A 23,101-nucleotide genomic window follows, 5' to 3' on the forward strand; every position below is an offset into this window, starting at 1 on the left:
TGAATATACCACTCAGCTGCCTTGAAATCAGAACACTGTTTTATGTGTCAGGGATTAAAATACACCGGACAGCTGAGCACCTGCATGGAAGAGGGCTGACGCATGGACTATTCCTCTATGTACGTCCACATAATCTGTTTAAATCTGTGTAGTTAATACGACTGACAGTGATGATGTCTGCGGAACCTGCATCGAAAAAGAAGCAGAACTCGTATCCCGTTTCAGATCGACTAAAAAAAAATGGCTTGGCATGCAGCTGCACGCAGCACAGAGGGAGCAGCTCTGGCAGGTGGAAAGAGCCGCCCCGTCCGCCTACGTGATGCCCCTCGTACGCATTGCTCATCCCCATTTCTTTAACTCGATGCACACGAGAAATTACTCAACAAACACAACAGGCGACGGTTTCGCTAAGACGAGGTGGGACTGGATTTCCTTCCTCAGACTTATCACACCTCCATATCATCCCCCAAGCGCTATACCAGTCGGCAGTGAAGTGCGATGACAGGCCGCTGCAGCGAGCTGTTGATGGGTTGTTGCAGTTTTCCTGGGCAGGGGTCGGCCAGCGTGAAAGACAAATAATAATAATAACGATAATAATAAAGCAAAGTGACAGCATGGAGTGACAACTTTTGCACGTATCGTGGTGTGATCACACCCCCGTTTCTCGGAGAGTTCAGTGTGTTAGCGGTGTGTGTTGGTTGGTTCGTGTGTGGTGCTCAGTGACTCGAGTCGCATGAGGCTGCTGGTGGAAAAGCGACAATACATAAGACAAAGCAGCAAGAACGTAGCTGCACTGAAACATGCAGACAGGCAACACGTCTGGTCATTCTAGAACATGTTACCTCTCAACACATATGTTTTCCATTAGCTCTGGATGTTAGGTTACATTTTTTGCAGACAACTTCCTGTTCAGTAAGTCAGGGCCTCCAGCTGACTTCATCATTTTCATCAATCAATTTGAATCCACGGAGATTTTCACCTCAACCTGGATAATTACAGGAAGGAACCGCCTCCACTTTCCTGGGATGAGTGGGATCAACATGGCAGCACACGCTAATATGGAGAGTTTCACTTAAAAGTAAAAAAAAAAAGAAAGAAAAAAAGATCAGTTGACTGGAACTGGTTCAGGTCCTGCAGAGTCTGAAGGCGCACAAACCAAAGTCAGTACTGTCTAAATTCTGCTGCAGGTAAAAGCAGACTAATTTATTCAGACATCTCAAACTCGCACACATCCGAATGACAAAAAGTGTGTGTTACTGACCCAAAAGGGCACTTAAAAGTGTTACATAATATCATCAGAATAATGTGTCCAATAATGTGGTATGACATGAAGGAGCCTCAGTGGAATGACGTGTAACAGATGCCGCGGTGTTTCATCTCGCTAAAGATATGAGGCCGATACATCCAGCTGAAATCTGAGAAATTCTTTTATCTTTTTTAGTTTTCTTTTTCAATTGTGAATTTCGTTAAAGGCTTTATGGCTTTTTTCCACTCAAAAAGTTTTGAAGAAAAAAGGTCACATACGTCTATCTCATGTTTCCTTCTCCTCTCTCCAGCCTGTGGTACCTAAAAAACCAAAGAGGTCCGTGCCGGTGTCGTCGTCGGTGGACAAGGAGCAGCCGCACCGAGACACCAGTCGCGTCACCGCACCGCTGAGCAGAGAAGCCAGCGATGTCATGCCTACACCCACAGTGAGGAAGACTGATGTCAGGACAGAGACTCAGCCCAACGGGTCAGAGGTCACCACCACCATCGTGGAGTTCACTGATCAGGTCAGTTCCACATATTACTGAACGGTAGGAGAGAAATGGATTATTATCAGCTACTTTTATCTCACTTGTGTGAAAAAAAAAGAAGAACAAAGACGTTAAAGTCACATGGCACACGTTTTGTTGTTGCAGGACCACAGTATGGCTGGCCTGAGTGAGGTGTCTTACTCTACGAGACAGAGTGTTTCCCCTGTGAGTAGAAGCAGCAGTCCTCCAATTTTAACTCAACCTACAGCTCTGCTCTCCAGGGTTTGAACCTACTTACACACAACGAAGATGTTGAACCCATGCCTGGCTGGATGAGCTGTACACGCTGCATAAATTACAGTGCATATGTATGTTTAATGCTGCGACCTGATTTCTCAGGTACATATGGGCAGTCTGGGAAGGGACACAGCCGGGTCGCCCATCCTCGTCACTGAAAACGTTACCTCAGCAACCACACACGTCACCAAGGTAGGGAAGTTAAAAAAAAAAAAAAAGGAGAGAAAAGAAAGCCTTTCACTTTTGTGACACCATGACTGTCAACCTCCACCTCTGTCAGCCCTTAATAGAAAAGCTCTTGTGTTCCAGACTGTGAAAGGAGGATATTCAGAGACCAGGATCGAGAAGAGGATCATCATAACAGGAGATGATGATGTAGACCAGGAGCAGGTGAGCTCAAGTCTGCATGGGTGTAGAATCCCAACACACCCTCTGATTAGTTCAGTAGTTAATCTCTTTGACTGGCCTGAGCCACAAAGCTCCTACCTACCTTCAGTACACGTTTGCTCCTGTGGTCCTTCCTGTACAACAGCTTCACTCTCTCCTCGCAGGCTCTGGCTATTGCAATACAGGAAGCTAAGCAGCAGCATCCAGACATGCAGGTGACCAAGGCAGTCGTTGTCAGGGAAACAGAGTCGTCCACTGAGGATCGCCATGGCGCATCAGAGGTACAGATGCCATCTTGACTCCTGAAAGATAATATCTGGCCCGCTAACAGGCTCTGAGGTTGAGGGATTTAAGGTTCACTATCTCTTCTTTTCCATCTACAGTCTTGATTTCCCAAGATGACAGTGCCCCCCTTTGGACTAGATGTGAACTGTCACCCATCGTCTCTACTGATAGATCAGTGGCACCCTAACGAAGCCTCTTGTATACAAACACACAGGAGGATTAAATCTAATGTTGTTCTTTTTATTTCAAGCATCATTTCCATATTGAAATTGTTCTGTAGGATGGGTTTGGAAGTCATGCTGCACCCCTCCCCCCACCAAAAAAACAAAGACAAAAAAAAAAAAAAAAAGGACCATTACAAAGCCACCATAATTCCTAACATGTGGAACAACTAATGAAATAATCTCACCAAAGTCCCTGAAACCTTCTGTATTCAAACTGAGTGCACAAGTATTCCTCAAAGGTCAGAGGAATTAAGCAACGCAGATTTAGATCAGCTGTCTTCAGCGGGGGTCGCTAGTCCTGCCGCACCTAGTTGACAAGAAATGATCATCACAACATGCAGCTCCAAGACTGCAGCAGCAGAACAAATCCTACATTTAATTTTCTTTGCTGAATGACCAGTCAAATGAACAAATGGGATTTGTGGCGCCCACATCTCACGGGCGAAGAGAAAGTTCAGGCTGTGCCATCGAGGCCTTCGGGTGGCAAGGTATTCACGCGTGTAAGGACCAAAGTTTGACCCGCTGAAGTGCTTTTCGTTCCGTAGAATGTATCCTACCATGACGTGTGGATGGTGAGTGTGCACGGATGTCAGATGAGTTGCTGCGTCATGACGGACACGATTAGGAGCGTCTAATACACAGTATCTGTTGTATTACTCATCCCAACGGTGGCGATGTAGTTCAGCATGCTAAAGTTTCAGAATGAGCCCAGTTCCTCTCTTTCCCCAGACTTTATTCTTTCTGATGTCATCTGGATTAAAAAAACAAAAAAAAAAACCAAACAAAAAAAACACACTTTGTGTCGTGGTAGATTAGACTCACTCCCTTGTTCATGCCGCCCAGCGGGCTGCACCAGTAAACCTAGTATTTCAAATAATGTTTGCATGATAATTTCTTGCATTATTGGACTGTAATCGAGTAATATGAAACCCATTCGAATGAAAGATCGGGATATCCAGGACGACATGTTGGTAGATCACGAAAGAACCAGAAATCGCAAAAGAATCTTAAATCAAATCAGACACCAAACAGGAAATTAAGCTTCCGGAGAGGAAATGAAGAGTATTCATCAAAATAAAGAGGGAAGTGTCCAGCACACAGTGCAGAGTTGTGTTAATCCTAAAATGCAAGAGATTGCAGTGGTATTATCTGCTCCGTTTACAACCCTTTAATTCACCGATCCTGCTCCATATATTCTACATCCCACTTTCTTAAGAAAAAAAAAAAGACACATTTTCTCCCACATAAAAGAAAAAACAAAGGAAAACAGACTAAAACGAGTGTCTAGATTCTGCTGTGGGGAGCGGAGTTTTTTTAATCTTTCAAGATTGATGGTACTATGCATCAGAGCCCTTCCAGTACTCCATCAGGTGAAGTGCAGTGTTCAATTTACGGAATAGTTTGAGCATTAGTTCTGTGCTACTTTTTACAAGTGCAGTGTGTGATGCATAAACTTGACATGGCAACGTTTCCCTGGAATTTTTTTTTTGTTTTTGTTCCCTCTTGCGAATGTCCTATTTTATATGTGAATGAATCCTCACAGCGACAAAAATCCTTCAATCAAGACGTTGGAAACATGTCATGTCAGGTTTATGGAGGTATTAATGAGGTATTAGACACCGAACCAGTGTAGTGTAACTGCTGTTGTGTTTCATATTTTAGTTCAAGTGATGGTTAAATCATGGAAGGTTTGAAGAAAAAAAAAAAGAAATCAATGCAGCCGTGCATCCCGTGTACTGTATATTTGGTGGCGTTTGGTGGATTGTGAAGATGTAAAGTAGTTAATGGCCGTGGGCTTGATGTACACTAGGGGGCACCAGTTTCCTAAAAGAAGAGAGCTTTACAACATCACCAAGCACACCCAGCTGGATCCTCCTCATCATCCATCACCAAGGCCCAGACTTCTCCAGCATCACCCTTGGAAGTACGGTCACACCCCCCCGCCCCCCCCCCCCCCCGCCCCCCGCTGCCCAGGAAAGGCAAGTTATGACCAGACTGTGAATAATGGCAGACACTTGGCCGTGTTTGAGAGCCGGACCCTTCGGTGCAGCCCTCTCCTCTCTGTAAAGAGCCCACTTCCTTTGCAGCTTCATCTCCTCTGCTCCGCCGCTGCTCTCCATTGCTTGATGCTGTGTCTTTGCTGTACATTGTACTTGCATTCCTCTGACATGAATAAAGACGAGAGAAAAAAAAAGGAACAAGAAAAGAAGCCGAACACTCTCCATCTACTTCTGTGTCTTGATACAACTGATGTATTTGTTTCTATTTACGAAGTACAACTGCAGTCTTTTTTCAGTCATAAAAATCAGCTTTTAAAGTACTTGAATGTTGAGAGTTGTACGAGTAGGTTTTTCAGTACCATGATACATTCAAGGGAGCAGGATGTGAGGTGCGCTTCCTCACTATTTGTGCATTGTCCTAAAACTCTGAATCGCACATAAATGACGCCGATCACAATGTATTTACCTCTCTATTCCAATGAGCGCAGTAGTGAGCGCAGTAGTGCTCCCAGCAACAGAGCCTGATGACACCCCGTCTCCATCCTCCCTGTGAGGGCCGGGGGTGTAAAGATCACCGAGCACAGATGTCAAGGAGGTGACAAACTCCCTTCACAGGTATAGATCTGTGGATGCTAGTTTGAGGGATGAAGGAGAAAAATACTTTGCTCGTTATTCCATGCTGCTTTGAACCTTCCTGGAAGAGAGTACTTGTGAAGCTTCCATGAATTTTTCGAAAATTATTTTTCAATTATTTTTGCTCCCAAGATTTATTCGTTCAAATTCCACAACTTTTCCAGGGTTTTCATAACCAAGAGACCCCTGCATCAAGCAGACCACTCCAAGCGATACTTCACCCAAAAAACTGTATTAAGCCTCTCAAGTTCTAACTAGCATTTGCCCGAGGCTAACAAGGATATTTTTTCACGTCTTTCTTTGACTCCAGAATGCAGAAAGACCCAGCCATGTATATTTAGCTTGAAGCTAATAGCACACAACAGCCACAAACTACTGACAACAGCAAAAATGTCAGTGCACGAACTCTCACGTCCACCGTCCCTCGTGTGCTCATATATCCAAGAACACACTTGTCCTTTATGTGCAGGCCTGGAAACATCACGCGTCCTCGTTACTTCTGGTTCAAACGTATGTGTAATTAATCCTGCTTTCATTCATGCTCATGTTTTATGTGTTCTATTTATTCATGTATAACTGTCCACAATCAAGTCTGCTGCTGGATTGTGGGGGTTGAAGCCACTGCTTGATATGCTAATGCTACTGGTGTGAAACAGAAGCCTGTCTCGCCAAAATGAATTAATGAGTAGCTTCTTAATATTTTACAATTGCCCTGTTATTTTAGATGAGGGTGGTCCTAACTGAACTACTGCTGTGGTGAAATCAGAGCATGGAGTTTCTTCTACAGCCTTGATGCCCTTTGTCCTTCATCTGAATCAGATGATTACCATTTCTGGAAGACCCAATAAATCAGGTACACATTAATGTTGAGGTGGGAAAGAGAAATCAGCTCGTTTTCTCACTCAAACATACATTGTTGTTTCAATTATACTTGACAAATTTGGTAAAAAGCTTTTACTTGAAATTTTATTGTTTGAGGAAGCAGCACTTAAATGTCAAACACACGGCCTCCTCTGACATCAAAGAAGGAGATGAGGAAAATGGCGTTATGTTTATTAAAAGCAGGTGGATCCACCCAGACATCCTAAGCAACATGGGTACGTAACGCTGACCAGTCTCATGCCAAACAGCGGGTGACAGTAAACACGTCACCCCCTGCTTCGTTAACAAGCTACGCTAGAAAAATCATTAATCACTTTCACTTGTATTACAATGCTCATCATGACAGACAGGAGAAAGGCATGTTGCTTGAGCCCAAATTACCCCAACATAGGACCTAAAGAGTAACAAAAGTGAAAATTCTGACCAGAGCACACTCGCAGTTATTCATAAATTATAGCATGACTGAGCCAAAATACAAGAGTGGATAAACCAAGGAGGAATATAAATTAAATTGTCTCTTGAATAAAAACAACATGGGTAATAATCGTAATACTTAAGGCTCATTTGGGACCTGAGGATTTCATACATACAGTGTACAACAATGCGGGTCACACTGATCGGTGCGCCTTTGTTATGCACTTGGTGAGGGAGGATGAGGGAAGAAGGAAAGACATCAATTAATCAACACAAGTCTGCTGTTTATAATGAGAGGCAATTTCAGGGGTGAACACTTATTGTCTCACAATGACACAACAGGTAGAATCGAACCTTGATGGGTCAATACAGTACCTTTGGTTCCAGTCATGGCAACTCTGAGGTGTTGATGTAATGAGGTGTAACGTAAAAGCATGAATCAAATCCAGGCAAAGTTACAAAGGTCCCAAATTCTGGTTTTTCATAAAGCAGTGAGGGTTAACTGTTCTTTTTTCTTTTTTTTTTTCTTTTCTTTTTTTTTGGGCAGGGATTAGTAACAGTTGGTTTTCCTTCTTAATCCAGTCCAAAGGGAGGAGGGAAATTACTTTAACCATTTCGTGTCTCAAGCTTAAATATAAAACCGCTCATTTAGGTATGCAAGTGCTTTAGATCTCCTCCATCCCCTGAAACCCATTGATATAAATCCCCATCCTCCATGAAACGTCTGCGGCTGCAGACGCGTCCGTGAAACAGAACCTGCACAGTCACCCAGAGGAAACATATACACATCCCTTTGTGCATCGTGCACCACCGGGCCTCCAAGGTGAAAACTATATGAGAATATCCACTGGTAAGAACAGAGCAAAGAAAAATCTTCAAAGAGACTGTAGTCGAGTCACGTTCGTCCGTCCGAGTTTCATAAAAGCAACTTTCTGAATGCGTGAGTTCCTTTCAATAACTCCTTTTACAAAGGTGGAAGGAAAAAAAGCATCATCTTCACAAAGAGATCTTTGTAGAAAGGAGAGGAAAGTCACAGAAGGGGAAGGGAGAGGGAGCAGGTGGAAAAGTCTTTGACCTGCTGTTTCTCCTCCTCATATGCAGCTGCAGCGCCTTGTTCCTGCACACGTTTGTCATAGTACAGTTCTGGTGGTCAAGATTAGAGCGGCAAGATTAACCAAGGGAAACGATGGTGACTCCGGAGCTGCTCCCATGACGACAGAGCCTGGAACGCACAAGCACATCAGAAACCATCAGCTGTCTGATCTGCAAAACCACCACAAAATGAAGACTCAGTGCAGCTGTGACTTGAGGGCCTCCCCTGTTAGTGCATTAGTGAGTGTGTGATGTGAGTTCACACTTGTGTCAGTAGATGGCACTAGTGCGTCGTGCTCTATGATGAGGCAGCCTGACTTTCAAAGGGTCGGACTTGTGACGTGGGCACAGACACAAACATAGTTTTATTAAAGGAATAAATTCAACTGCTAAACTACTCTACCGCTGTTTTGAAGAAGCAACTGCTGCCAATGCTGCTTGCATGTCAGAACCAATTCATGTTTTTATATATATATATATATATATATATATATATATATATATATATATAAACATATACATATATACACACACACAGGCAGCATTTCACAGCTATCCAAGACAACTGTAAACACGGACTTCATCCTGGGCTTCAAAGAGGAACGAGCTACTGTGAAGATTCACGATTTGGCCCCCAAAAAAACAACAAAAAACAAAAAAACAAACTTAATTGAAAAAAAGAAAAGAAAAGTCAGAGACTCCAATTTATCTGCAGTCAGCAGCCTCCAGAGACCATCATGCACTCCAGCCACAGAACATAACCGAGGTTTTGAGAGCGGGGATGGTCTAAAGCAGACACGCCCAATTTTACTAAACTCGCAAAACATACACATCAAAAGTCACCTCATGGAGAAAAAAAACAAACAGGTAGATGGGAAAGATTAAAGAGAAGCCCGGCAGTAGAGGTAAGTGCAAGAGCAGTTTGATGAGGTTTCTAGAATTCTGGGGCAGCAAAACAACCAATTATTTGAATAATAAAGAAGTCAGGCAATTACTGCCCTATTTTCATAGAACTGTGAGCAACTCTGATCTGATTTTATGCCACACACGGCGTGAGTCCGTGAAACAGCAGGGCACCGTGAAAGAAGACGGTTACCTCGCTGGAAAGTTTAACTTGCAGCCTGTCACCTGCAGCTTTTCATCTAACAGCTCACTATGGCTGCTTCTACTTGCTCCATTACTGCCTGCAATATTTCACACTGCTCTGCTGTCAAGAAGAGCTGGAAATGACAGTCTTGTTTTGCAGATTTCTGATGAACGATAGCGGCCAGGGCTAAGCTCACCCAGAGCATTTCCTGTGAATGCTTTACAGGGAAAGTTCAACTCATTTACCGCCTGTTAAATATGAAGCTGCAGCAGCGGGAAGCAGCAAATTAACACACTGTTCCCACAAATGCTGCTGGTCCTTCATTCTGCTGTAACTGAAGCTCAAGGGCTTTCACCAGTGTTTCACCATTTTTAGCGACAGTGACTTCAATAATATCCGTTTGACAGAATATAATTATTTCAACATGAGTGTATTGAGCAACAATGTAAGTATGTAGAATAATGGGATTTTCATGTTCGACCTGCTATCTTGGGGATGGTAATCTGGCGGCTGCTGCTGCCTTCTCCACCCTCACTGAAGGGTTTAATCTGGATGACGTAGTCCTGATTGACCGGCAGCGACAGCTCTAGGGATGTGGTGTTGGTCTCCACCACACTGGGCCGGCTGTGTTTGTCCTGGCTGTACATCACCTACAGGACACGGGAGACAATGACAACAAGCTATGAAGACATTCCGATGACAGAACAACATCTGAGAGGGTTTACAGGGTTTCAGATGATGGAGTGACAAGAAAACTGGAGCCTCTGCTCCTCGTGATGCTGTCTGACAACTCCACAGGAGAAGAGCTTCTGATTTCAGCTGCAGTCTGAATTTATTCTGTCGACGCAAAATACCTTGAGCTTCCTTTGTACGGTGAATAAAGTCCAGCGAATGACTCGGACCTGATCTGAATAGGAAGTTTCCAACCATGATATTAAACCAGCTAGCAGTATCTAATACTGTTCAAACTGCTGCTCTGATAAGAAATGTATCTGATAGATAATTGTCAACCAATGCCAAATCAACCAGTCAATACATTTGTCAGAGCCTTACCACATCTTTAGCATAAATACACTGAAAATCACACCCCCTGGAGGGGAACCGATCAACCCAAGCAAACAAAAGGAGGAAACGCTGATCGCTACAGGATGAAAACAAGGCCATTGTAAGATTCTCCACATTAACTGATAATTATCAGCTTAAAACGCTAAATGGAGTTCGTTTATATGGCACCTTTCTGTCTTAAAAGTGCTAAAAATGGTTTCTAATACTGCCTTTCATTCACCCTTTCACCCTGTCAACACCAGCTCAGAGGTTGATTATCATTAGCTGAGTGTTAGCGATGCTACGGCATGTGTCAACATATCGGAATAATGTTCCTGCTGCTCTCCGACAGGTCCACATTCCTCTCCAACAACAGTTGCGCACTGTCCAATTGTTTTACTTTAACTTCGCAAAGTTTTGTACACTTAAACTGACATTTGACATCTTTTTTATTCATTTATGATGTTGTATTTTTGGGCATATTGAGTGTCAGGATCCCAGTTTTCACTATCTTCTGCCGTTGCCCCCCTGTTTCCTTTGTCCATCCCATTTGCCTCGTGTAGGCTTGGTTTGGTTCGGTTGAAGATCTCATTCGTATTTCCTTTTTTTTTTTCTTCCATGATTTGAAGATTAGTGAGTAATGACATGTTTTCCCCTCCAGCAAACATGACGTTTATGTCCTCTCATCATAAGTCAGGAAAAATGACATTTATTAGAGTAAAGGTCTGTGTGTTCATAAATACGAGTGCCTTCCAAACTAGCGGGATAAATGTGTACTCACATGAGGTAAATAACACTCTCGTACCTTATAACCCGTGACTTCTGACTCATTCTCCAGAGCGTGTACTTGGTCCCACTTCAGGATGACCTTGGAGTTGGATGTGTTCCACATGATTTTGACCGGAGCCTGACTAGGTGCTAAAGAAAGAGTAGGAGTGAGAGAGTAGAAGGGGGGGGGACAACAACAAGCCAGCCCGTCCATAAACATTAAAGTCAAGAAGCAACTCAGTGTGAAGGATATTTCTCATTATCGGTTTCATCCCACGGCTAGGAGTGAGCAGTGACTCTAGGAATATATGAGTAGGAGTGAGAATGGACACGTTTGTTTGTGGGGGGGGGTGGGGGGTGGTGGTGGGGGGGGGGGGGTGAGAGGAGATTGTAGTGATCATCTTTTAGCCTAAACATTCTGGGGATGAGCCTCAAACCAAATACTACTGAGGCAGATATTTTTATTAGTATTTGATCAACAGCTTCTGGCTCAGAATGGATGGAGTTGCGAACACACACTGTACGCAAACTGACAGTAAAATCCACTCATCTACTGCAAGGAGCCTGCTGGGATACCTGGTAACACAGACCGAGCTTGTGAAGCGGCCAGAGGGTTTTGAAGAATTCAACAATTAAATGGTGCCTACATCAAAGCAGCCAATCAAGCTGCAGCACCACTCATTTCAGCACAGGTGTCTGTACAATCAGGAAATGCACAGATGAGACGGTTAAACCTGAGAGGAGCCTGCTTCTCTTTCAAACCCCTGCAGCTAATTAACATCTAAATGAAGGTTATTTATTTCATTTTCGAAGTTATTCCTCTGTAAACTATTAACAATTAGTTAAACCTGGAAAAAAATGGAAGTATCTATAATAGTTAGTAAAAAAGAGTATTAACCCAATATATAAAATAGATTACTATTCTTTTCCCAAACACCTCTTTCAGCCTGCTGTCCAGATACAGATACAGACAACGATGCCTCAAGTTTACACCAAATTGAATTTGTGCACATGCCTGATATTCAGGTGATGTGGAAGGTAAAGTAAAATTCTAGCCAGTGTTTTTAGAGCATCTAACGTGATTTGCCAGCTAAACCTGCCGCATGTCGTTCCTTTTTTTTGACATAAAAACTAGCATTTACTGAAAGATTTACAATGTCGATCATATAAAATAAATGCTATTATGTTCCATCGTCTTCAATTATGAGACACAAAGACAAAAACAAAGAATCAAAGAAGAAATCCAGTGTACACATTAAAATATCTATCACTGAAGCTTTTTGGAGAGAAACTGTGATTATATAAATAAGCTGAAACGCCACATGGTACCTTTGTGGCACCTGGAGCCAGAGGACAAAGTAAACACACTCAGTTGCCAACTGTATGTCGTAACTTGACTTCTTACGTGGTTTCTTGGTTGTGACATTGACTACGCTGCTCTGGGGACCCACTCCAGCACTGTTATAGGCCCGGAGGGACATGTAATAGGTACTGCTGCCCTCCAGATCCCTGATGAGCACTGAAGTTTTATTCCCCACCGTCCTAATCACACTGGCTGCATCCTGCTTCTCCCTCAGACCCCAGTACCGCAACTGAGGAAGACAACGCACAGATTAGACTTCATCATTCTGCATCTTGTTATAAATACTTTTCCATACATTTGTGGACATGAATCCTGGAGGGCTCACACACTGTGGTTTACTTCAATATTGTGGCAGCAATACAAAAAGGTCATGCGACTGTTTTCCAATGAGAAAACAGATACAATGCCAAAGGCTGTTGGTTCTGTCCAATATATTTGTGTGATTCTGATTGTGTGGGAATGTGTTGGTTCGACCTCATAGCCCAGAATGCGTCTGCGGTTGTTGCTCCAGGCCAGCGGCTTCCAAGTGACCTCTACCTCAGATGCTGATACACTCCTCGCCCTCAGCCTCCCAGGGGCTCTGCTGGGCTCTGCAACGTACACAGTATAGTGAGGAAGGGGAGGACTCAGTAAATCTATTACTTCTAGAACACAGTGTCTGCTAGTGTTCGAGGAGGAGCGAATGCTCCTACATGAAGTCCTGTTTATTGCTGGAATTTGTGTCACTCAAAAGTGCGAGCCATTCAAGGTTATCTGTGACAGCTGACAATTATTTAAGACGCTCATTTTAAAGCGATTCATTTGTGAGGGGATCATTTTAGTCAGAACAAACCTGAGCTTGTCTGTCTAATTCTGTCTTGCTACCAGCAATAGCTTCTACTTGGACCTCTCTCTGGATCTCTCACCAGCTGGCAGAAGTGTCACTGCAGTGTGATCAGAGAGGCTGTAACAAATGGCTGCACCTATACTCATGGAGTTACGGTAAGTAACATCTCACAGGGCTCATCACAGAGACCCCGTAGCACTGTGACGAAGCAGCAGCAGGGCCAGCCACCCTCCAGAGGAAACGCTTTCCTTCTGCTGCCTCATTTTTCCAGTTAAAACCAAAGCTGGTGACCCGAGGAATGTAAATGAGCCAGTGAGGTCACCCTCAGCTCACTCTAAGGAAGCAAGCACTTCACATAAAACAACAGATGCAGATGACACTTGAAGCCCTAGTTTGTCCTCAGCACATAAAGCTACATCATCTTCTGAAATAATCTCACTGACAAAAACGTAATCAATTACTTGTCAGAAACAAAATTTTCTTACCATGTAAATGATACACACATTTATAAGACCCTAAAAAATATAACAAGCATGTCTGAAGGAAAGACTGAAGGACAGACTAAGACTGAAACCTGCTGGCTGCAAAATATTAGTCTTTAGGCGGAACATTACAACCCATGAAAACCTGTGACGCAGGGTTTTAAATGATTTCCAGGACTAAAACCGAGCTGGTTTTAACCCCCAAAAAAGGATCATATAGCTCTTGATTCATCAAAGATCTTCTCATCTTTCCAGTTAGTTTGTGGAAAAATGTCGATTTGACATTTTTGTAGTTGTTGGTACTCATCTTGTCCATTTGTGCCTATAATGAACCCTAATGTGGTGCGACATTGGTGAGGTGTGTACTTACTATTAGTGTTTGTGTTGTTATATATTGATATGTAGTTGTATTAGCGCACGCACACACACACACACACACACACACACACACACACACCTTCTTCAGCTGAGTAGATGGTGGTCACTGGACTAAAAGGGCCTTCTCCCTTGTTGTTGTAAACCCCGACTTTGATTTGGTAAGGAGAGAAGGGAGGGATGCTCTCATTCTTGAAGACGTATCTTGAGGCATCCGGCGATGTGACAGCAGCCTGCATCCAGCCCTGCGCCCCGAGTGGGCGGAAAGCCACCACATAACCAAAACCTGGCCCGCTCTGCAGCTCCTCGGGAACAGGCTAAGGAGGTATGAGATGAGTCAGAGGGATGACTCAAGAGACGCAGCCATGACTGATCTTAAAGTTATTAATACCTAAAAGAAATGCACTACAAGCTCCTAGAGGCATGGAGCAGAGGGTGATACTGTACTTGCAAGGATTGCATGAACTTATCACTCTTTCTGTCTAAGAAGCTTTATACTGTGTGTGTGTGTGTGTGGGGGGGGGATCTTTGTGTACTTTTATCTTTACAGTATGTACAGTAGAAGAAATACCACATGATACAAAAACAAACTCAGCACATCAATGTCTCTTTACTATTTGATGTCAAGTTGTGTGTTATATTGAGTAAAATCCAGTCCTATTATGTAACTGAGTGCAGGACATACAAGGATAACCATGTAACACTGACAGGTGTATTTGTAGTGTTATTCCATATTTGTCTGGACTCGTCATACGTTGTATCAAGTACACACTTGAAGGCTTTACTGACCTGACATTGAAAAATGGCAGAAAAAGAGTTTGAGTGGAGCATTATAATGTTGACCGTTGATACATAAAGGATTTCTTCATTGTTTCCAAGCTAGATACAGAGATACAGACAATACTAGCGAGTGAGTTACTGAGTCCAAGACAAGAACATGAACGGCCACGTTGACCTGCACCTTTGACCTGCACCTTTGACCATAAAAATCTCATTATTTTAGCCTTGAGATCCACCGAGTGTTTGTGCCAATCACAACAAACATAATATAATTTATGTAAATGCGCATTTACCTCCCAAGTGATGACCAACTCTGAACGTCCTCCGCCACCCCCGTTCACACGAGCTGGAGCCACCCTGGGGACTAACACAGCAACAGAACTTTTAGAGGACCCAGTTGGTACATTTAAGTAACTGCAAATCAAAATAATAAAATAAACGATCGTCTTGCTCAATGTTATATGGAAATATATTATTGTTTCATTTGTTGGAACTCTAAAATTCATACATAAATGTAGCATATTGACTAGAGGACTTCTCATCCATGCCCTCCATGCATTTTTGAGTTTTCTGGTAAAAAAAAAAAAGAAGTTCCTTTTCACATTGATTTTAGTCAGCCCACATGTGGTTTAAGTTCTGACTTCGTTGTCAGAGAAGCACATACGTAAGCAAAATGGAGGAGAAACTTTTACAGAACGAACATCGCTCCATGGTGCTAGTCGTGATCAAACACGGCACAGGATCCTAAAAACAACTGCTGTGTCCTGAAAGGGGCTTCTTGTGAGTTGTCACTAATATACAGCTTGTTGATTTTCTGATGGTGTATATGGAGTATAGAGTCCTCTATGCACTATTGCATTTGCCTGTGACTCCACAAAACTACATGACCAAGGACACACACTTCCTCTATATCTATGTAATTGTCTGTGGCTGGTTTCATCGAGCGATTCAAATTCAAATCTCGGAGTCATTCTGTACGTATCAGCCTGTAGTGGACACAAGCGAAGAGGGCTGGTGTAAGTGTAAGTGTTGTGAAGTTGGTCCATTCATGTGGTGTCATGTCATCCATTTGGTGTCCTGATGTATCTGTCTACATATCTTAAGTGTAGTGGCAGCAGAGGAAATGTAAGGAACCTCTGATACATACGCATTTCTTTGGTGCGGGCCCTTTTGGAGGCTTTGCTGGGTTCTCCTGTTCCTATACTGTTGGTTGCCAGGACTCTGAACTCGTACTCCACCCAGGGACTCAAGTCAATGACAGTGGCTGACAGCTGCTTCCCCCCCAGCAGCTCAGGAACTGAGAGACATCACAGAAATAACCTTGCATCAAACCCCTGCAAGATGTGTCGCTGGAAGTTAGCTGAGCTGGTGATGTGTTATTTACTGTCTTTTCATTCGTTTGTTTCAAAAGGATGTCACTTCCTTTTTTTTTTAATCTTCTGAATTAACTTCGGATTCACAGACGCTACACACAGACTGACAGATGAAACCAACCCACCCGTGGTAACAGCTTGCCACCCGAGCGAGAAGGGCGTCCTGGCCTGGATGGTGTAGCTGAGGATGGGGCTGTGGTTGTCCATCCCGGGTCCCCAGGACAGAGAGGCAGTGGTCTCTGTCATGTCAGTCACGTGGCAGTCCACAGGGGGGCCCGGAGGACCTGGGGGGTTGATTAGTCACGTATCACTCACACGTGATGATATTCTGTATTTGAGGACAAGCAGCTGAAGAACAGATATTTAAAGTACCAAGAGAGAAAACAGCTACGAACACCGTCAGATGCTGGAGTGCAATATTAATACTAATCCTAACCCAACGTTTGCTAGGTTTGTGCTAGAAAAGAACAACAATAATCTAAAGAGGAACGTTTTCTGTACATTTGTTCTGGTTCATGCAATCTTATGTTCTCGCATCTCTTTTCTGATGTCTAGTTTCTGGTACTGGAGCAGAGGAAGAGGAGGAGGATCATAACATGCTGAACAGCACTGGTTCCCAGCGTGAGGCTCTATGGATCAGACTCACTCCGAGGGTTTGCAAGGTTAAATAGGAGGGTTATGAGATGATTAACAGGGTATGAGTGAGGAAAAACATGAATATCATTTTCAGCTACACAACATTATACTCATTTGGTGTAGCGGGCTTTTCTCCGGTGAAATACTTAATACTTGAAACAGCATTAAAATATTAAAATGGAAACTGAGTCCTCGTGATGTATAACAGCTCATGAACATTCATGAACAATCAGGAAACCTGTGATTAGTTGCAAGACGCGTCGGCCCCTTTGAAGGGGTCTGAGAAGTTGGGAGCTACTTTCATACTATTATTGGACATTATCAAGCCACGTGGAGCTTTAATTATGAACCCCGCAATAACTTGTATATATTATATATTCTACTGATGACTGTGATATAGGTCTCTATGGAACTGTTTGATGATTGAGCCTTTCACTAAATCAGGGAAAAGCTGAGCCACTAAAACTATATTTCATATCTGCCCTATTCGGTACTTATCTTGTATTTATTCAGAATTTGGAATGCTTTTGAAAAGTGTTCTCTTTTTACTCCTTTTTCCTACTGGTTTTTGTGATGGACCAACGTTGCACTTTATTATTTGACATCTCTACGCATGCCATACTCACTGTTCCTACAATATTTTTTAAATATATTGTACTTGTACATTAATTGTATGTCATTTTCCGATGCAAACGAGTTCTTATATTAAGATTTTGTCTGGCTTAGGCTGACCTCAGTGAGACGGCCATAGGTGAGTCTGGGATCCTGTTTGTTTGTCAGCTTCCAAGTATTTAAGAGCACATGGACTGAAATGGTAAATAAGTAGGTAATGTGTTATTCACTCCTTAGTTCTTTTAATGTCAGTCTTCAGTAAGCATCCTGATGTATGCTGGCACTTTTATCAAGTTTTTTTTCCTCTAAAATGCGCTCATCATCTTGATGCAGCTCCACTGCTGCTTGGAGTCCTGAAGTGAAGCATTTCTGTGAGATGCCATGAGTGGATATAATTACCACTCCAAGCCTGACTCAAAGGTTACCCCTTACCTCTGACTACCACGTCCGTGGCAATAGACACACTGTCCACTTTGGTTTGAACAGCACATGTATATTTCCCAGCATGCCGCAGCTGAATATTTCGGATCATGATGTCACCAGCCGAGCGCTGTGAGTGGAGAGGTTAGGGAGAAACAAACAAGAAAACTATTCAAATTGGAGTTTGTTTTTTGTTTTTTTTTAAAGTTGCAACATGAAATAAAATGACTGCAAATGTGATAACTTCATTACTTTTGGCATTCAATTTAATCAATAATGGAAGAGAAAGATGCGCCACAAGTCCAGGGACACACAACAAGACCGAGTGCAGGTTCTCAACATCGTCTAGGAGGAGACATCTTTGCTCGTCTCTTCTATTCCGTCTGATTCCATTTATTCAGTACACAAGCCATTCAATGCCAAACACTTTCAGCTTTAAACGCTTAAGTTAGAGTTAATGTTACGTCGTTGTGTAACGACAGTTAGGGAATATGAAAAAGCACAGTAGTCAGTAATTACTTTGATGTATAATCAAGGACATTTTCTAAAGATAAAAAAAACCCAGTTGCTGCGACTTATTCACTCTGAAATTGCTTGACACTGGCAGGGTGACCTCTGCGCTCGCTTATCACATCAAAAGAGACAGTATAAAGTTCTGCTAAACACAGTATTATTTTACTTGTAGAATAAAAAAAAGGGGAGTGGGGGAGACATCACATTACTTGAACACTGAACGTCACTTTACAATGCACATTTCTTTATTGTGTGGCAGACGCGGTGATACTTGGGATCACATGAACTGCAGCAGCAGATCATTCCAAAATAAATGTACCTACATATTCACAGGTAGATTTTTAACTCTACAGCCAGGACGCCCTTCACTTTCGCTTTTTTCATTTCATTTCCAAGTTAATTACAAGTGTATGTGTGACCCGAAAAAGCTGATTTCAATTATATGTTCTTTGTCTAAAGGTTCCAGGAAACTGTAAAAGCTTTGCTGAAAAATAAAACGTTGAGTCCAATTTTATAACTTAGCACAAAAACCTGTTTATCACAGAATCTGAAGGTGAACATAAAGTGCACAACACCAACTTCCTTTATGTTTAAAATGCATCTGTAGTGTGGCTCCCGTTCATATTGCTGCTGGCACACATACAACACTTAGCGCATGTTCTTCAGACGCAGACATGACTGATGCGATTGTCAGCTGAATGTATCATCACATTGGTAATAGATTAGAAAAGAACAGCCTCGGTAATCATATTTTCTTTTCGTTGAGGAGCGATAATCAAGTGCTCGAGGAATCTGCTGCTCCTTGTTTATTACTATTATGACAATCTTAGAGTGTCACAACCTTTATCATTTTATGTGACTAACAGAGAATATGTCTTATTAAGTCTCAATCTTCCACTAGTGTTGGGGTGGGGGGGTGGGGTAGCACAAATCAACGTTTCCACATCCAATCACTGGCCGCACACATATCTGCCGCTCACTCGATATTTTTCTCGCTTTCGTTCCATTCAATGTAAACCCTAGAGGTGGGTATGTGTAGAATCTCCTGATCTGTGGATCAGCAGTTTCTGAAATACTGAGACCAGCCCGCCTGGCACCGACAACCATGCCATGTTCAAAGTCTCTTGAATCCTCTTTCTTTCCCATTCTGGTGCTGGTTTGAACCTCAGCAAGGCGTCCTGACCACGTTTACATGCCTAAATGCATTGAGTTGCCTCCGTGTTATTGGATGATTAAATATTTGTGTTATCATGCAATGGAAAAATTCGCCTAAAAGAAAAGGGCCCGCTGATTTTCCATCAGTCAGTCTAATAAGAGCTAACAACATTAATATGCCACTTCTGTCAGCGTCATGCAGGCTTTGCTGCAGGTGTTTCATTGAACCACGGGGCAAAGCTCGAGGTATAGCAGCCGCACTATTGTTGTCGTCCGTGGTCACGCTGAATGCAAAAAAATAAAAAATAAAAAAAAATGTAAAAAAATAACAGGAGGCGATAAAGAAACCAAGACCTCATAATTGCTTTTCCTAATTAAAAGAGAAACATTGTTATTAGGAGATCAAGTGTAATGCCTGGCTGAGTCTTGCTTAATGAATTCCTTGGATGCTGCTCCTGTCAATGAAGGGGGTGTTAATAACAAGAAAACCGCCACTGAGCACAAAGCCCTCTAGTTCAGACCCTCTTATCAGTATGATGCCTCATAAACAAGCACAAGACACTTAAGAACTATGATGGAGAGACAAACAAATGATTTTAATACAGCTCATATGGCTCACCCCCTATTAAGTGTGCAAGTCTTTCAAGTTAAGCGTTTTAAGCTTTTCAAATGTGCCTTTCACAAGCCTCAACAAAAAAATGGTGCTTAAACAATATTCTGTTGATCTCTTTCACATCGTCACGCAAGCGATCATTTGACCAAATGGACTCTATGAATCTAACTGACTGTACAAAGACGCAGCAGATGCGCTTACCCCCCCAACTTTCTCGAAATAAGCCCCGACGCTGCCGAAGTGGATGAGCTGCTCATTGAAGAACCAGGTGAACTTGAGGTCCAGCGTGGGGTCATGGTACACCTGACATGGTAGTATGATGCTCTCGCCCACCGTCACGTCTAGATGACCAGCCGGACTGGTGATCACCGTGGGCTCTGGAAGCAGGAAGCACCAGGGGTTAGCAAGAGGGCGCACCTTCTGTCCCAAGTTTCCATGCGCTTGACAAGGAAATCTGGAAATGAATGTCTAAGATTTGGCTCATCTGACCTTGTCTGAACCTATTTCTATCTCCCATTTTGCACAGCGATGCTACTCTATATCAATTTTTTCCCCCCCCCAAATTTTGCAGTTCCCAGCAAATCTTATGACGCAATACTTGTGCACCAAAATGTTTAGATGAAAGCACAACTCTAGTAAATATACCAACATCACTTTTTGGAGTCTTTGTTGTTTGAATAGTAATTCTCAAATAATTGCAAGCATATGCCACAGTGAAAAACAAGTTTCTCTCATAATCCCGTCCCAGATATTAACCAGACAGTGTTTCTAGACATAATTTACTTTGGAGTCAGCCAGTATTGCGTCTCGTCCTTTGAGTCTCACAAATTAGGGCATGGTCCTGTGTATCGCTGAACAACTGCAGTGAGGAAGTAAAATAAACAAATAAAAAAAAACAGCCTTTACTGCAGGTCAGATTCGTGTCTATAATTTGGGTTTGTTTGTGCTGAGACAAAAAGCCATCCTATTTCACCCTCAGCGTGGTGCGCATCAGCATAATCTTTGGTCTGTCTCGGCTGGGCGTCTCATTCAACAGCAGCGCGGTGCGGAGAATATAGCGAGGGCTGAGAGGCCCATACAACAGTCCACTGTGAATTATGCATGCATGTCATAAGCATCTAATGGACAGGAAAGCCAATGCAGCATGTCAGAGGGAGTAAAGGTCTATATCCAGCTCTGTCAAAACAAGCCGGCTTGTTTATCTTGTACCCCCTGAAAAGAAACTGGCTGGTCATGGCAGTGCATTCCAGGTGAGTCCTGGGAAAGTTTTAGCCATACATGCAAAATGAGCCGCACAAAACTTTCTGCTTCCAATAGCAAAGCTGTCACGCTCATTTCCTGTTATGACTGGAAGGAAGATCACAAATTGGCTCCCTCATTCCCCACAGTGTGCTCTCGGGATGACAATTCTCATTCTGTAAACCATAAAGAGCTGGTTTTTTATTGTATAGATCAGAGATTTTTATTGCCCGCGTTTTAATATTTCCATTTGAATTAGCATAGGAATTGCCAGGATGTGCTGTTATGCCTGGATATTCAGATGAAGCAAGATGGTATGCTCGCGGTTTACTCGTCAAAATAACATGCTGGGGATGAAGGGGAGGCTGAAATCAACTCCCGGTAGAATGGTAGGGAGGATTCACACCTGGGGAGCCAGGTGAAAAGCATTAATCTATAATTAACAGCAGAGAAGGACAGAAAGTACGCTGATGAATGCTTTAAATGCCACCAATAAAGTCTGGGGCTGTCTGGGTTTACTTGGATCACCCGGAAAACTGCGATCATGAATCTGGTAATCGGCTTTTTCTGAATAAACTATGGATGTTTTTACGTCACACGTTACTTCAAAACAGCAGCAAACGGAATAAAATCGGTAATGAGTTATTTACAATATAATCACATAATAATTCAAGCGCCAGGGCTGCAAGTATTTAGTCGTCTTCATAGTGTGCATTTTATTGCTTTTTGTTGGCGATGCAAAAAAGTTTAATGAATATGTAATGCACAGAAAAAAGTTGCACTTCAGCGGGTTAGAAACGAGTTCGGCGTGAGAGCCTGGAGGAGTGAAATGATTTTACTGACCTACAATGCAACATAATGCTCTCAATTACTTGTCACTACATTATGAAGCCAATACTTTTGCACAAATCAAGCACTTTATTTTCCCTGCGTAGAGACGGATCAGAATTATTGAATTATCTTCTTTCTTTTTTTTTTTTTAAAGGTGGTGACGTTCCTCCAAAGAGGAAGTGCTGTTGTCTGTTAGCAGGATTACGCAACAACTATTAAGATAATTTTAAATTCGGTTGAGTGGTCAAGGAAAACCCCTGTAAAATCCGGGGCAGATTTATTTAACGCGTAATACAAACAAAAAGTGTGTATAAAAATATCAATCTTACATCAAAAACTTAATACATTTCGTCCTTTTGCTTATTGTGTGTATTAGTAACAGTTTTGCTTCGTTCCCATTGTTGAATTATCATCTGTTAAACTCTTTGAAATGAAACTGTACAAAAGGAGCGAGTCAAAGTTTAGAATAACAGATTAAGCAGTCAGAGCTGTCAGACTGTTGACAGCTTTTGATCTGATCCTCTTAAATTTGCCTTCTTAGCCGTGTATCGCCCGTTACCATGGCGATGACTCACTAATCTGGTAGATACCCCAGCACACTCCCAGTGTAAAGTACTTACAACACAAGTTTGTAAGGAAATTTTCCTGTAATTAGTTGAACTTGATTAAAATTGATCATTTGATGGATTTGTTTGTTTTTTAACTCCTCAACAACAACAACAACACAGTCCTTTGTTCTGTACAACAAATGTGTTCAAAAATACTTCACCTGAACACGTCACCTTGGGCGCGATGATGAGCATTTCCACTGTTTTCTGACAGTTTAGAGACTACGTTCATTCATCAGTGATAGAAATATTGCTGAGATACATCGCGAATCAACCTTAAAGGTCGTAACTATATGTAATGTTAAGTGGCTACAAATGCAAAAACAAGCTTTGAGATGTAAATGTAAACAAAAACCACTCCCATTAAAGTACTTTGCTTGCACAGTGGCGTGCAATTACGCGAGAGTAAATATATGATTTTCCCTC

The 23,101-nt window shown here is 42.5% G+C and overlaps 2 protein-coding genes across 11 annotated transcripts in view; one reads left to right on the top strand and one right to left on the bottom strand.

Annotated features, from left to right (window-relative positions):
• The window catches only part of LOC147256475 (band 4.1-like protein 1), a 41,407-nt gene extending 37,661 nt beyond the window's left edge, over positions 1–3,746 (top strand). For all 5 annotated transcript variants that reach the window (XM_086214489.1, XM_086214492.1, XM_086214490.1 and 2 more), the window contains 6 exons: positions 1,557–1,772; positions 1,902–1,961; positions 2,136–2,225; positions 2,343–2,423; positions 2,585–2,701; positions 2,804–3,746. In XM_086214489.1, coding sequence (XP_086070615.1) covers positions 1,557–1,772; positions 1,902–1,961; positions 2,136–2,225; positions 2,343–2,423; positions 2,585–2,701; positions 2,804–2,809 — 570 coding nt within the window. In that variant the 3' untranslated portion in view covers positions 2,810–3,746. The remainder of the gene's footprint in view (positions 1–1,556; positions 1,773–1,901; positions 1,962–2,135; positions 2,226–2,342; positions 2,424–2,584; positions 2,702–2,803) is intronic.
• A 2,758-nt stretch (positions 3,747–6,504) lies between these two features.
• cntn3a.1 (contactin 3a, tandem duplicate 1) overlaps positions 6,505–23,101 on the bottom strand; it is an 86,328-nt gene continuing 69,731 nt past the window's right edge. For 5 of the 6 annotated variants that reach the window (XM_086214497.1, XM_086214496.1, XM_086214495.1 and 2 more), the window contains 11 exons: positions 20,199–20,374; positions 17,729–17,846; positions 16,174–16,332; positions 15,823–15,972; positions 14,969–15,039; positions 13,978–14,212; positions 12,687–12,802; positions 12,255–12,441; positions 10,887–10,999; positions 9,519–9,687; positions 6,505–8,080 (listed from right to left, as the gene is read on the bottom strand). In XM_086214497.1, the coding sequence (XP_086070623.1) occupies positions 7,989–8,080; positions 9,519–9,687; positions 10,887–10,999; positions 12,255–12,441; positions 12,687–12,802; positions 13,978–14,212; positions 14,969–15,039; positions 15,823–15,972; positions 16,174–16,332; positions 17,729–17,846; positions 20,199–20,374 (1,586 nt within the window). In that variant the 3' untranslated portion in view covers positions 6,505–7,988. The remainder of the gene's footprint in view (positions 8,081–9,518; positions 9,688–10,886; positions 11,000–12,254; positions 12,442–12,686; positions 12,803–13,977; positions 14,213–14,968; positions 15,040–15,822; positions 15,973–16,173; positions 16,333–17,728; positions 17,847–20,198; positions 20,375–23,101) is intronic. The other variant, XM_086214499.1, reaches the window with a different exon arrangement.

This window comes from Aulostomus chinensis, chromosome 9 (assembly GCF_037954235.1).
Source record: "Aulostomus chinensis isolate RoL2024-O1b breed Wild chromosome 9, RoL_Achi_v1.0, whole genome shotgun sequence".
Classification (NCBI taxonomy): domain Eukaryota; kingdom Metazoa; phylum Chordata; class Actinopteri; order Syngnathiformes; family Aulostomidae; genus Aulostomus; species Aulostomus chinensis.